This window comes from Limulus polyphemus, unplaced genomic scaffold (assembly GCF_000517525.1).
Source record: "Limulus polyphemus unplaced genomic scaffold, Limulus_polyphemus-2.1.2 Scaffold490, whole genome shotgun sequence".
Classification (NCBI taxonomy): domain Eukaryota; kingdom Metazoa; phylum Arthropoda; class Merostomata; order Xiphosura; family Limulidae; genus Limulus; species Limulus polyphemus.
Window position 1 is genome coordinate 120,536 of NW_013666100.1, and position 16,374 is coordinate 136,909.

General features: G+C 33.2%; 1 protein-coding gene across 1 annotated transcript in view; it reads right to left on the minus strand.

Moving 5' to 3' along the window:
- The window catches only part of LOC106458596 (cyclic nucleotide-gated channel rod photoreceptor subunit alpha-like), a 120,872-nt gene that overhangs the window by 13,381 nt on the left and 91,117 nt on the right, over positions 1-16,374 (minus strand). The window contains exons 3-4 of the mRNA XM_013918118.1: positions 3,825-4,118; positions 2,266-2,571 (exon numbers count right to left, since the gene is read on the minus strand). Coding sequence (XP_013773572.1) covers positions 2,266-2,571; positions 3,825-4,118 — 600 coding nt within the window. The remainder of the gene's footprint in view (positions 1-2,265; positions 2,572-3,824; positions 4,119-16,374) is intronic.

The window sequence follows — 16,374 nt, forward strand, 5'->3', positions numbered from 1 at the left end:
AGTAGGGAATTTTGTTTTGGAAACTTGAAATGTCATGTAAAGCACATGCAAAAAAGCAGGAGCAATGTACCCGTTTTTTTTTTTGGATTAAATTAGCCTTAGGAAATATTTGTCTTTACCGGACATTGATATTTTTATTGATTTTTTTTTAATCATGATTAACATAGTTGATTTAATTAATACAACTCAAGCTATTTAAAGCCATTTTCATCGGAGCAACGCCAGATACTCTGTTAGTATTATTATAAAATTATAGCAGATTAGTACTACTGGACCACTGGGGGTGATTAGGAAACGTATCTACTGAAGTTGTCATCCCAGCTTCTAATATGAAAAGTATCATAAAACCAATTATATTAAGGTTTAAAACTACGGCTGTTAAACGAACCAAAAACTACATGTTCCTATTAAATTTCAAAAATGTTCCTTTCTTTCAAGTATTAACGCAAAGCTACACGTGTTGTCTGTGCTGGTAATCACTATTTTAAACTGAGTAGCAGCCATTGTCATTTCTTGGGCCTCTCTAATCGAATATTGGAGCTCGACTGTTGTTCTTTTAACTCACCCACGATAGCAATAACCATATACCCTGAATATATTGCTGCTAAAATACGTGCTAAGTGTTTGTTTGTAGTTAAGCACAAAGCTACACAATTGGGCATCTGTGCTCTGTCCCCCAGGGGTATCGAAACCCGTTTCTAGCATTGTAAGCCCGCAAACATACCGCTGTGCCACTGGGAGGTACGTGCTAACTGAGATAAATGACTTTAAAGGCTTACGTAGTTTAACTAATATGCATGTGGGAGTTATAAAGAATAACTTGAAAGTTTGTTTACGCCAAAACAGGCACATTGTAATTGTAATATTTTAAAAAGTTCTGTTTTCATACTATAATGATATAGAACATTGTCTGCAAAGTTTCTCTAATATTATTATTTGAAATTGCCGAACAGTCCATCACATCTACAATTAAATATTATAGAAATCTAAGAAACTTGAGAATTATCACTTTCTTGGATAACGACCTAATGGCTGGCTTTGTTTTTATTTGCTGTCTAAATAATCACATACAAATTATACAAATATACACACAATGCACAGTTTAATTTCAAAGAATTAGAATTTTCATAGGTTATATATATATATATATATATTATTTTTATCCTTAAACTTTACGGAAGCATATTCCTCAAAAGTTACGCTTTCAACAACACAGTGTCTTTTGTAATAATAAAGTGCAAGCCTATGTTCAGAGCACCTGGTTAATTCACGAAAACATGTATTTGTTATTGTAACATTAAGAAAAACAATGAATACATTTGAATATTAAATATAAGGGAATTCAGACAACAGGATAAGAATAAAATAAAGATAAATAACCCAAAAAATATATGAATGTTTTGCTTATCTGTATAAGGTATTAGCTTGGAATAATCATAAATATTTTAGAAGATATTTAATTAAAGATTTATACAGGTCCTACTCTATATAATATAGACTGTCTAATGTAGATGTTAATAGCCATAATAACCATACAGAATTTCTTTCTATGAGTCTTCTTTGGATTCTCAGTCGTTATAAACTCATTTTATGGTAATAGAAGCACATAAACATTCTCATTCTATCTTCTTCAGGAGTTGTAAAATTATTATTATACTTGATGGAAAGAAATACGAAGCTAAGTAATAATAATAAAACATTTAATTTAGGGAAAACAGATTGAAAGGGTTAAACTGTGTTTCACTAAGTTTACCTATATATATATGTGCAAAATGAAACAATGTAGTGATATACATGTTTATTAGAAACTTATTTAAGCGTTTAACCTGATAGTAACATGATAATCATTAATCACATACCACATGTTCTTGGATTCGGTTTTGTTGCGAGCGACTTTTGAATTCAAATTATTGCCATTGAAATACTATACAGTCAGGCAGTAATCTTTAATGATAGGATGGTCTGATAATGGGCGTTAGTTAAATGAAATGTCGGAAAACGTTAACAATTCAGATGACATTTAGTTATGCAATTATATAAGATGTAGTAAAAGGGTATCCTACTTAAAGTGTATATCATGAAACGAGCGTATTCCATAGCTTGTTCATAGATGGATGAAAAATGTCACAACCGATTTACACTCTATTGACTGTTGGTGTCTTGTCATCAGACGATTTACTTGTCTAAAGCAAACTTTGAGTAGATAAAACAGACGGTAACAAAATAAAATAAATAATTAAAAAGGGAAAGATGAAAAGTGCTTACTTTTTCTCAAAGGTCCTTTCCTGTATTTTTCTAACCTCTTAACAGCTATGGCCTCCAGTCGGATTCTGGCCGCCGGGTAATCTTTCAACACATCCCACATATCTTTTTTATATAAACAGAAAAGATCCGAATAACCAACGGAACGTACTGAAGCCGTTCGGCGGTTTCCGGCTGTGCCCATATTTAATATGCTGATTTCACCAAAGTAACTTCCTGCTCTGAGTGAAGCTAGAACGGTTTTTCCACTGTCCGTGACCACTTGAAGACGGCCGCGATTCACTATGTACATTTCCTTTCCCACTTCTCCTATTTTATTTTAGAAAAATTAAAAGAATGATAAAACCAATAAATGGTATTAGTGAATTTTAATTACACCATATGTGAATTCATACTAACATAAACGGTTTCTGTCTAATTTACAAACCAGAAAAGAATTGACGAAAAAACAACATGAAATATCTGTAAAACAAGATATATATACAAGACGTCATACTTTGTTTAAAACGGATGGGATACGACTTATTGCAGGCGTCATTCTAAATGGTCTTGTTGTCCCAAGTTGATTCGTATTCCTTTTTTACCAATGTCTTTATGTTCAACGGATATTCCCGTCTTTGAACTTTTAAATCCCCGATCTAAACACATCTTTATGATCTGAGTGCATTAAAAATATCTGTATAACTTTAACTTTTATGGTGTATTAAAGAATAACACTACTGCACAATAGTTTCCAGTATAGTTAGAAAAAAGCAAAAGGAGATAGCTAATGATAAATTAATTATTCTTCGAATTTTTTATAAGGAAGGACAATCATTTATTGAAGTAGGAAAGTCTAAAAATAATTATATTGTTATCGTTCAGTAGCTAATTTTGTTTGTATTTAGAATATTGTGAACTAGCTTTTACAAGTTTTTTGTAATTTGAAGCAATTCCGAAGCGTCCGTAATTAAAGATTTATTTTTTGGTATTACATGTTTTTAATATTTACTATTAAACTTCCTTTTCCACCAGATGAATCAGTCATAAGATTATGTTTGAATTATTTAAAGTCCTTTTTTTATGTCTTCTTACTTTCCAATACACAGTAAATGGGTTGATCTTATTATGTAATTAAACCACTACCAATGTATAACGTACGTATTGTATTTAGTCATAAAACTGAGTCACTTCTAAAACTACACTAATATCAGTACTAAATCTTAGAATAGAAATTAGTTATCGATATATAAGTATCAAGTTTATATTACTTAGTTACACAATTATGTATTTCTTCACCTTTTGACATGTAAATTGTAAAACTTTGTTTGCAAATAGTGTATATTTGCTCAGGAATGGGATTGTATAATGCCATGAGATAAGCGAACAGGACTTTTATATTTAAAAGAAAAAACCTACCATTCAAAATATTCCTAAAGCAAACAAGCAGAACAAAACTGTATTTAGAAGAAATTCGCCTGAGATGTTTGTGGAATAAATTATAAAAGAAAGAGTTCTTAAACACTCTGTCTACGTAATAAAGACAAGGACAACAGCTTTTCTAACGTCGAGTATTCTTGTACCTTTTCGACAAATGTAGTCCCCTGGGCTAAAGAGAACGGGTCTCAACCTTAACACCAGCTCACAGAGAAAACCTGCTTCTGTATTCTGAAAGATCTCTACCCGTTTCAGAGTGTCCAAGTGTACGTGGATGGCAATTTCGGCTTTAAGTTTGTCTGGAAGGAAGCCAACAGACCTTTCTTCATCAGATGATTTCTGGGTCATCCACAAGTAATCAAACCATTTGATGACTTTGTTTTGAAGATGATCGGGTACTCTGCGCATGCGCATGTAGGTTTTGACTGCATCCAACTTTGCTGAAAAAACAACAATACGAGTCAGGAAAAGTTCTCTAAACTCAAATTCTCAACATCGAGTACGCAAGAAAGTCATTCAGAAAATGTATTAATGAAAATACACAGTGCAGATCCTTGTGATATACCAGATCTATATTGTATTCATTCTCTCACATGGTAATATAGTCTTTTAACTAGTTTTACGAAACAAGTTATTGGTGTGTTGATTCAGTGCTGAACAGTCAGGTGTTTTTATACAAGAATTAAAATAGACAATTAATAAACTATTGAAACAATAAAAAGTATTGTGCAAGTCTCTATATTATAAGATGATTAAGTAGATGTCAGTAGGAGTTTTGGCCATGCGGAAAAAAGTCTGAAGAACCTAAATTTTAAGGATCTATGCTGTTCGTAACTTAAAATATATTTTGATATACAAAAGGAAAAAAAGACACATTCTCACGAACGTTTTTATTTATGAACGCTCAGAGTAAAAACCACGAAATGAAATTGAAACGTGTCCTTAGTGTTGCCATTAATGTTATTTTATAAGTTACATGACAGGAATAAATCTGTCTAAGTTTTTCTTAAACAGTAATTTCGAAAAATGCCATGATAGTCTATACCACATGCTTTGGTACACAATCACAAAATACTAATCTATCCCCTAATATAGCTATGTTTGTTCTTATTCATGAAGACTTATTTTTTAGCTTTATATTTATATAACAAAACACTACAATCCTTAAACTCTTATGAGTTTTATGTTTTCTTGTTCATGATGATTTATTTTTAACTTTATATTTTTATAACAAAACACTACAATCCTTTAACTCTCGTGCTTTTTTCTCTTTTTTATTATTTTCTACCGGTTTCATGAATAAAAAAAATCTTTAAAAGTTTGGGAAACATCCAATAAGTAGGGGCATTGGAAGATGTTAGCGACGTATACATACAATACTTTTTTACTCATTACGTTAATGTTAGATTAAACGTGTCATATTTATTTGTTTATCAAATATTCTGATTCCTGGTTAACCACCAATATTAAAGTGAGGTTATGGTTATTCATGTGCTTACAATATTACCAAGAAGTTAGCTTAGTATATATAAATGGCCTTTATGGGGTTAAACGTTTAAATTGAATAATAAACGAAAACTATGAGTTATATTTTCTAACCCAGTCGTTGCCAAGTATTGAAACATGTCTGAGAAGTACATTACTGCAAGATTTATAAAAAAGAGTGGTTTGACGTTTAGATATATCAAACTTTGTTTTGTCCAACGTAAAAACTAAAGATGCTTTAAACCTGTTTCATTTTTATGATTCAAATATACCTTCCAATCGGCATGAAACTTGACAATGGAACTTAGATAACAATAATGTTCAGTGATTTTTATAGCATTTTGTTAAGTTTCAATATATTCATCAACTTTAGGATGTATTCAGAGAAGCTTCCATTAATAATGTAACAAAGCAGGAAATCCTGGAACGATTAATGAAACCCTGTACAGCTCCAGGTTAGTCAATCAATCTTCAGATTACTGACTTATTTTTATACTTTTCACTACTTAAGGGGGTCAACATATTGAATTATATGTCAGGTGGAATCACCCAATTTCTTTTTTAAGTACATGAGGGATATTAGCAGTAATCAGTGGAATTAACTACATTATTGACGACATTTTTTGTTTATATATATATATTAGTCGAATTAATTACATTATTGACGACATTTTTTGTTTATATATATATATTAGTCGAATTAATTGCATTATTGACGACGATGTAAAATTCCAGCAGCTAAGGAGAATCAGTTCTATCTAAATATCTTCACGTTAGTTAATTTATTTAAACCAAGGATAACCTTGAGTAACTGACGCCCTCTAAATTCCAAGGTAACTTCCGTGAACGAGAGTTTACTTCTTATGAAATTTCGTATTTGTTATAAATAAATATGAATTTTTCTATAAAAAAAATATATATAACTCGTCATTAAATAGTGTATCAGCACAACGGTTTACCAGTGCATGTTTCCAAAGTCCGATCGCATAGATATACATAGGTGCTATATAGTCATGTAGAATAACATCAATATTTGTTTTACTCTCCAGCTTCTTGGGGTATACAAGGGTTAAACGGGAAGTATTACCGGAAGCCTTTTCTCGGCGAGCTCGTACCCTGTTAACCTTGTTTCCAGACGAAGATTTTTCTTTATTACGTTGCGTAATGTTGCCTGGTTCACGTGGACGGCTTTTGCCACTGAATTTTTACTTTCGTATATTCTCACCTGTTACAAGACGTCATACTTTGTTTATAACGGCTGGGATACGACTTATTGCAGGCGTCATTCTAGATGGTCTTGTTGTCCCAAGTTGATTCATATTCCTTTTTTACCAATGTCTTTATGTTCAACGGATATTCCCGTCTTTGAACTTCTAAATCCCCGATCTAAACACATCTTTATGATCTTGGCTATTCAACCCAATGATACACAAGTTGACGTTTCAGGTAGAAAAGTGCATCTTCTAAATTACATAGTATTAATTATATGTTCCATATTTTCGAATTGATACAATGATACGAATACTTTTCTAGTACAATAATTATAATGAACACAATAACGTAAAAGTGGCTTTAAGTACAATTTATTCGTATATGCAAAAACAGTAAAGATATGTTCTTTAAAATTGCATTTTAGCACACAGCTTTGTCTTTTCTAATGATATTTTACTAAAGTTATTTCTTTCTATTATAATAGACTTGTAACTACAATATATTTTAGTAACACCGTTTGTTCACTAAGTAAAGATAGTGAATTAGTTTTATTGACGACAGTATATCGCAACTTATAGCTCATAGGACACGAGAAATCTCAACTGGAATTCGGTCAGAGATAGTGTCAGAATAATTCAATTTGTCCGAAAGAATCAGATTTGACAAAAATGTATATACATACACAGTGTGTGTAATTCGGTAGACAATGAGAGATTCTGTTCATTCTTCCGTCTGTGCCTCGTCAGTTTTTCTCGAGCAAGATTATAAGTTAAGACATTGACGTACAGGACATAAAAAAAGACTCCTCAGGTATTTTAGGAGATTTAGATCACGTTTTGTTGCTATCTAATCTGATATTTCAAAGTTTTCTTTTCAAGGTAGTTTATTACGATTCTGGTAGTATGACACTAGACATTATCCTGCAGTATACCAAATCTGGCCGTATTACTCCCGCGAAAGGTCTTACAAACAGGGTTCTGTATCACATCAACATGTCTCAAAGTAATAAATCCGATTTTGATGCCTCTACACATAACAACAAAAACCACATCCGAAACTATCATATTAACGACGATGTACTGATCCCATCGTTCAACTCTCGATTTCCGTGTTCGAATTGTCGACCAATGATAGGTGCATGAAACTATGAATGCTTATCGATTCCTAACGGGAATATTGTACAAACGGATGTTATTTCATGGTGTAGTTAACCTTCCATGAGTCTCCCAGTGCCACACACTGTGCACTCATTGTCTAATATTTTCGTATTATCGACTGTGTTGCAACAAAATGAGCACCCACTTGTTTATGTATCTGATCGGTGTTGTACTTCTGAAAAGTTCTGGCATTATATTTCTGAAAAACTCCCTACTGGCTAACAGATGTAAACGTTTTGCACTACTACACGGAAATTAACCAAAACGGAAGTAATCAGCACAATGTCATATCAGTAAATGACTGAATATAAAGACAGAAAGGGGGCACTGCCTTTCGAAGACAGGTATGTATTTTTAACAGGAATTGCAAACCAGGAACATAATTACTGACACAATCATTTTATCAACTGCATACAGGTCTACTTCGATAGATCCTATTAAATGATCCTAGTGACATTTGTGGTGTAGTACAAATTATCCAAACAAAGTAAGTCCAGGTTTCTTTTAAAAATCACTAGAATGTGGAGCAGTTAAAGATGGAATTACCTCGACAACTCTGATAAACTATATAGATGAGGTGTTATTTAAAATTAGCAAATATGCTTTTTATCGTGTAAAACAGTCTGAGGATTGCAGATGTATTTTCTGTACATGAAAAGTCTATATATATAGATGATGTCAGGAAAACACGTAGGTTCAATAAGTTTGAATACAAGTTGATTGATAAAAACCCTATAACCCAAGAACTTTCGAAAGGTAGAATATTCGAAAGCACTCGGGCTATAAGGTTTTTATGATTTTGTAATTAGATTATATATATATAGAATATTCAGATATTACAGCTTCAGATGTGCATTGAACATGTAGAAAATATTACTAACGTTCAGTTATATAATACATATGAATAGAAAAACGTAAGGGGTATTTAAGCAAACGAAAAATTACGGATATGTACATAATATATTAAATATAAACGAGAATTTAAACATTACAAAACATCCAACCATATAAGGAAAGTATAACGTATATCATGGGCTAGTTAAATGTCACAAAATACTCAGATGTGAATGGAACATGAATATAACATAAAGATATATTTATGCTTTAAAAGATCTGCAGACTTGTGCGATATAGAAAATATCAAAGGTTATGTTAAGTATTAAAGTCTCGACTCTTGTTGACACACTCTTGTCATGTTCGTTGATACTCGCTAGGTGTTTATAATTACCGTGTTGTAAATCTACTTTAGGTCTTGAATAGTTAATAAACTGACGTAACTCAAAGAACTACATGTTTATAAGAAGACGTTTCTACATTTTTTTTCAATCCTCTCTTACCATATAAAACAAATTTCTGCGTGGGTAGGTTTCCAGGATGTTGAATTTCCTAAGGTGTTCGTCATGGGGAATGTAATAGGCTTTACTATAATATCCGTGCTTACTTCTCTGTCTTAACCAGTCATACCGTTACTGCTTTTAAAGGTTAAAAAGAGAGTTGACTTCTACCTGAAATAGCCTTTATATCTTGACAGTTGTCGTGAAATTTTGATTTTTAAATCATTAAATGTCCATAAAAGTTGTTTACTGAATGTTGTTAAAACCTGGTTGTGAAAGACTAGAAGGTTTAGATGGAGAAACCTGTGAATTGTTTAGAAGTTACCGGCGTGGTTACAAATGTCACAGTATCATCTTAATGCCAGGCACACTGTAAATGTATATTTAGCTGCGAAACAATTCTTGTAGAATCATTGTTTTGAGATTACAGTGTAACAGGTGTTGACAGAGCTGGCTTTTTATTCATACGTCAAGGTGTTTTTGCATATTTGACTTGTAGTAGAAACTAATACGCAAAGCAGAGATTAAAAATACACTCGGCAGAGTCTATAAAGCTGAATTACTTCAATCAATAACAAGTACTTAATTCTTAAAGTCCTATTAGAGTTAGATAAATAAGAGAAAAGGGAAAATTACTGTTAAATAAAAATTTTATTTGAAAGGAATATACAGGAAGAGATGAAGCAACAAACTGATTCATTTTATAAATAGAAAAATTTACGAGGGGGAATAAAGAACTACAGGTTGCAAAAGTGGGGTATCTAAAATAAGAAAAATATACGCTAACAAAAATATTCATCTTTTAGTATCATTAATCTATCTTACACAGTCAGAAATTTACTGTTTATATATTGCACGTTTTCAATTTCGATCTTTACTCTAATGCTCTAAATATACGTGGTAGACACACAGTGAATTCACCCTTGTTTTATATTACTTTATGATAATTATATTTTGTTTATTGCTTCTCCATTGCATGTTGTTTGAATATCAAATAACGTATTTCTTGGACGCGCTTTTTTACAGCCAAGTTGTTTGTTGCTTAGATATCATATGTTTTTGGGAAAAACTACAATTTATCTCATATTGTACATCAAATAGAATTCACAATCAACCTCTATCTAAACATTTTTTAAATAATGACATTAAACAAATAATAGGCAAATATCTTTCAATCCTCTGCTAGTTAATAAATTACAAACAAAATGGCACATTGCACTGTAGTAAAACCCAAGAAACAATACAAACAATGAGAAGCAAATTATATTTTTTCTCTAGTAAAATTAGTTCATCATATATGCACTAAAATAGTGCAAAGAATATCCCCAGCAAGATAAAGAAAACCACGCAATGATTGCAGCGCATGCAAAATACATTACACTTTCATCGTGCATATACTCTGGTAACCACATTAAAGTAGACACCTGTGTAATATATGTGCATTGACTTGCAATGTACATTTTATGGTGCAATCCTGTCAATTTCATTAAGGAAACATTCAATCTAATATTCTTCATGTTTGTAAGAGTACACCATCAAAAGATGAGCTAAAACTGACATCTTAAAATCAATTATCCATGTCCCATCAACAGCCATCTGATTCTGTGCAAGATATTGCTCAACACTGTTGTAGCCACCTTTGTGTAGTTGATACTAGTTTTTTGTCTTACTTTACCACTACTTGTTGTACTTTTCCAATCATCAAGTTTAAATACAATTAACAGTTGAGCACTACCAAGCCGGGTGCGCACCTTGAATGATTCATTACAATTGTTACATAAGTTAATATCTTGTACTGTTCATTCTTGAGCAAAGTTAAGCAAATCATCCATTCATATGATATTTTGAGCATCAGCAACCGCAATATTCCTGACTGTTTGTTCTTTGTGTATAGCAATAATTTTATTACATCTAGTGCACAAAGTTTATGTAGTAACACATAGGTTTATCAAATAACAAGACTAGTATAATGGTGCACAAGTGCTTGAAGAAAATGTACAGGAACTTATTGACAGTATGCATCAAATGGATCACCAAGCTCATTACAAATACTAGTGCAATCTAAAATTGTATGATCAACACTTTCATAGTTCTTGGCTAACTATCTAATAGATTCATTTGAGTCTTCAATAAGTTTGTTATGCACAGCTTTGCTACATAGAATGCATTTTAGTATGCTATTAACAAAGCTTGACAATCCATTACTATTGGTAAAACTTTTTTTGGTAAAAAAATAACAATTATACTGCACGACTACCAGATTGCTGCTGAATTACCAATGCTGATTTTGTTGTTAGGAACAATGGGAGCATAGTTCAAAATTTCTGCTGGAGATAAACATATTCCAGCACACCAGAATCAATGTGCTTATAGAGCTAGGATATATGTTTATCGAGCGAAGATCGGACAGACTATAATGTCAGTAATAACATTCTGCTGGGGTAATCCTTGTGACTTGTGTATGGTGTCAGCATATGTGCTCGCAATTGGAAACTGGCTTGGAACAACAAAAGCTTTATCCAACACTTGGAATTATTTACTTTCTACAACTCATGTTTATAACCACAAATGAACTTTATATTTATGCTATCAACAAAACTGGCTTGATGTAAGCTTTACTTAACAGAATACACATTACCTATTGCTCCATTTACGAGTCCAAAAGTCACGTCAAAGTTTCTCCTGAGCACAACTTGCTTTCAATCTTTAGTATTATATCTTTTTCTAAGACAGCTGTGAGAGTACTGTTGTCACTGTTGTTTGCAAATTTTTGGAAGACTTTTGAACTAAGATACCCAGGACAATCCACTATATCTATATCCAGCAAACGATTTTCTTGTTCTTTTAGATTTTTAGGCATTTCTTTGTTTACCTCATAACACATGTGTCTGGTGGGTAACAGAAACACTGTATCAGTTGGAAGGTCAGAAATTGTTTTTACCATTTCTTTCATTGTACCACATACACGGTCATTATTGATACACAATTTATGTTCTTCCAGAATTCTGAGATCATCAGTAATAACATGATCAAGACAAATTCTGGATGGCATAGAAATAAAGCCTTGCTGTTCTTTCTGTCATATATTAATCAGCAACTCCTCATAGGAAAATTATTTATCCTCAAATGTTTAGTGCCCACACATCCAGTGTGCTTATGAGCAGCCTCTGATGAGAGAGGAGTATTCACTGGACCTTTGAACACTGGCAGAAGCTGTAAAAGATCCCTTAAAAACAAAAGGTTTCGTCCACCAAACCATCCATCTTCAACTTCCACAGTTTAAAAATCTCAGTAAGGTTGAGATGTATGTACATTAAAGTTACATTACTGACCATCGATATTTAGTCAATGATAAGTAATGTAACATTACGCAATTTTTAACGCACAATTTTCAGACCATCATCAGACACTGGCCAGTATTCTGGCGCATTTCGATGTCTCACTGGCAGAATCAGCAGTAGGTGAATAGTTAACCTGTTAATGTTAATTGCAACAATACCTTTGGGTGCTGCAATAGCAACATATTTACGAGTTCATGTTTAAACGCATGCTTTAACAGTTTTTATTAAAAAACATGTTGCCAATACCACAAGACCCACTAAAAATAAGCTCAAGTATCTTGTCATTGCAACGCAGATCAGCATTTGCTTGGGCATCTGTTGTTATCTTGACATTGTGGATCACCCTCAGTTGGTCCTCATTTAACTTTCCAATCATCTCATTCACATCTACTTGTTCATCATGGTGCATGTCGTCTTCAAATTCTACCACAGCCTCATGTGTCTCAGTAGCAACATTGTGCAATGTACCATCAGTAAGAGGGCCATTACTTTCATGTTCTTCAACTTCCATCTTTGCTCGACATTCTTGAATTAGTTTACGTACTTCAGTGTCCGCTTCTTGCAAACGAGACAATTGGTCGTGGTATTTCGAACCATCCAACAAGCTATCTTTACAAGTATTAAATGCCTCAGTGTAATAGGAGCAGTCTCTCATTAGGCTATTGCATTCTTTCCAGTGCTTAAATAGCAACAGCATGGAATAGAAGTATTTCTCTAGTTCTGTAATGGTTGATTTCAAATGGTCGTATCCTTTTTTTATTTTATAAGTGATCAAACATAAGATAGGATGTAGCATTATCACTGGGCTGCTCGTTAACAATGTACTATCAAGCTAAATATAGATTAGTATCCACAAGCTCAGGTGGTCTGTTGCGATAATAAGTATCAGTCCAAGAAGGATATAATATATCTTCAGGATCCTCAGAAAACCCAGTTATAATGTGGTGCTCCTTAACTTTATCACTGTGAACCATGTTTATGTCAAACCATCACAATACAGTACCTGGATCTGTGCCTTACAGTGGTAAGCCCAATAACGTGTCTCTAGTTTTCAGAGCACCACATTTTCGACGAGAATGGCTCCTTAGTGCAACATACCGTAAACGACTAGCTGGTTATTTGGTGAAAGCTAGCTCAGTAAATGCAGTAGTGCCACAACTTTTTCTGCTTTAGTTGTGTAATTTGCATATTCTTATTACCCTCTCAAGTTAACAACACTGTAGGGTTGTAGTCATTTATTATACAATACACTCATTATCTTTGTGTGGAATATCATATAGCCTTTCAGCTACCGATTCAACAACACTCCAAAGATACAATTTTCCCTTTCAGATCTTGGAAAACTAAATTGACAATTTTTTCTAATACCAGATTTAGTTTTCGTTGACCTTTAGCAGTAAGTTTTGCTACAAGGAGACTGGTATTTTGATATTTTTCATGCAATATTGAACATAAGCTTTTATCTGGAAATTGGCATGTAACATATTTCGAAATAAATGCGACAATTTATTCTCCTGTGTTTTCTCTAATTACAGAATTAACTATCTATCCAAAGCTTAGGTGAAAATTTTATAATCTATGTTCTTGGTATTCTCGTCTACGAAAATAGTGGGTGATTGTGCCATAGGAGCATCACTTGATGTAAGGAATTATAAGACTCCTTTGAATTTGTTGTCAATAAATCTAGAAGCTGATATAGGATCAGCTGCAACCAACGCACTTGTGGATATATGACCAATGTCAGAAGGGTTAATCTTACGTAAATATTCTTTTAAATCATCCCACAGCCATTCAGCAAGACGCAGAAAAAGAAAACAAATAGCTGGACCATAATGCAGAGTCATTGCATTTAGTTTTGTTGTTGTGTATACTACTACTGACTGTTCCATAAGCAAGTAACTGTACTGTTCAAATCCCATTCAAGTCTTGATTGTCTAACATTCCTAAGCGCCGTCCAGCTGTCAATTTCTCATGCAGGCAAAAAACGTTTAATGTATAAAATATTCCACTATTCATCTGATGTGTGGTGGCATGATGAAGATGCTAGAAGAGAAATATCTGATTTAATCTAAATCAAGCAGTGTCTGACTGCATTATAGTTTAACATATTTGAATTATCAAGCTACATTTCCCTTGATTGATGCTGCCCACCATTTCCATTTGGGAAAAGGTGTGGGAAACACAATACAACTAACAGCTTGCAGCATGAATTTATGGCAGGTTTTTAATATGTAGAATTTGGTAAAGATCAGTTGCCTTTTCGTTCTCCCTAGGAGCATATAGTGTCTGTATATTATAGTTTTGATACACCTCTGTTTCCTCTTCTTCCTGACCATGAATTCTCTGTCAGGAAGTTTCTCGCATTGTACTTCAGCATCAATCTCCTGAACGAAGGCAATTTTAGCTATATTAGTATCAATGTTGAGCTCTATGGTTATTCTTTGGTCTAATTCTAATCCTGATACTGATGTTGGTAAATTAATGTTATGATACATTTGATTGGTTTCTTTCAACTAGCGAAGAGCCCAATACACCTTATACATGTCAATTATGTTCTGGCAAACTATATTTTTGCGACTATGTATGTTGTGCAAGAATATAAATAGCTCTCCATGCTGTGGGATAGCTTCTTCATGCTTGGGTAGCATTTTAAAAGTCTGTTGAAAGGGCAAAGGGAGATGAAAAGTTGAACCCTGGACCTTGTTGATTATGTGGCTAGGAGGTAATCGTATTCCAGCCATGTCCTCATTCTGTGTAGAACCTGAGAGGTGTGTGTGCCAAACTGAATCAATTTAAAAACGTATTGAAGGAACTGAGTCAAACGTTAAACTGTTTAACATGTAATGGAGTGGAAGTATCCCTGCACGGAATTTCTCTGTACAGTACCTATAGATGTATCCCATAGTCAACCCATCAGCAGAAGCAAGATGTTGTTCTATATACTCCAGTATTGTTACCAAGCATCAGCAGGGATTGGTTGGATGCAGTGATCCAGTTGTACACATTCATATTTCTGTTTTTTAATTTCCTGTAATGCACATATGCCACCTATATGTAGAGCATGGTCAATGCCACAGAGTTTGTAATTAGCCCTTCTGGCACCTTATAATATATTGATTATCTTCTTGATGTTAAGATAATGAAGTGCAATGCCATGTGAATATACGAATTTAGAGCCATAAGCATTTGGATTCTAGTGGAGTACACTAATCAGTGTTAGTGAATGTGGTGCAGATATCTTCAGTTACTTCAGGCATAGAAATTCAGAACACATCCATGTAGCAGCCTCGCTCCCACAAAACTTTTGTTGAATAAAAAAAACTTAATGTAAAGAACATTTCTATCTTTGTCAAAAGCAGCACTTTGTAATAGGCCTGTAATATTTTGTTTCTTATGGCTACATTGTTTTTTTTTCATAATAAGTTTTAGGTTTTAATCGATCAGGGTTGACAGCATAAGCACATCGCTTAAAAATCCTCACACTTGGCTCTTTATGATAGGCTTACTTTATACTAACATGTACAGGTGGATTAGCGTCATACATATATTTAGCATATCTTTTCACAGGTGATGAAGATGGTTAATTTTACTGGAGATGGATTACTATAACGGTTATCCATACAAAACACTTTACCGGAGATGGATTGCTATAATATGTATCTAATATACGACGCTTTACCAGAGATGGGATACTATGATATCTTGCTTTAACACGATTTAGTATTGATATTGAATTACTTTTATAATATTTACGTCTAATACTTTTGATATGAGGCTGAGAGTAATAGTATTAAAGTAATCTAAGCCTTTTTCTCGAGATTTGCTTTATACTTTTGCTTCATACTATTATTCCCCACTGTACTAGAATTAACCCATTTGGAAGATGTTTGAACATCTTTCTCTTTGCCAGTTGGAACCTTTAGAAGACATGTTAAAGCCAATATTTACTGCACAATTGGCAGGTACATTTACATTACTACATATTTGCCTACTAATTTTTTAGAACAAGATATCCACATGAGCATACCGATTTTTTAACATGCATATTGCTTTCACAATTAGGACAAACTGTATAAAGATCTGGGCCAGGGTTACTCTCAATGTCCCCACAACAAAGGAGGAACACAACAAAAACGGCCCCATCAATAAATCATTTGTTGCTGTTAT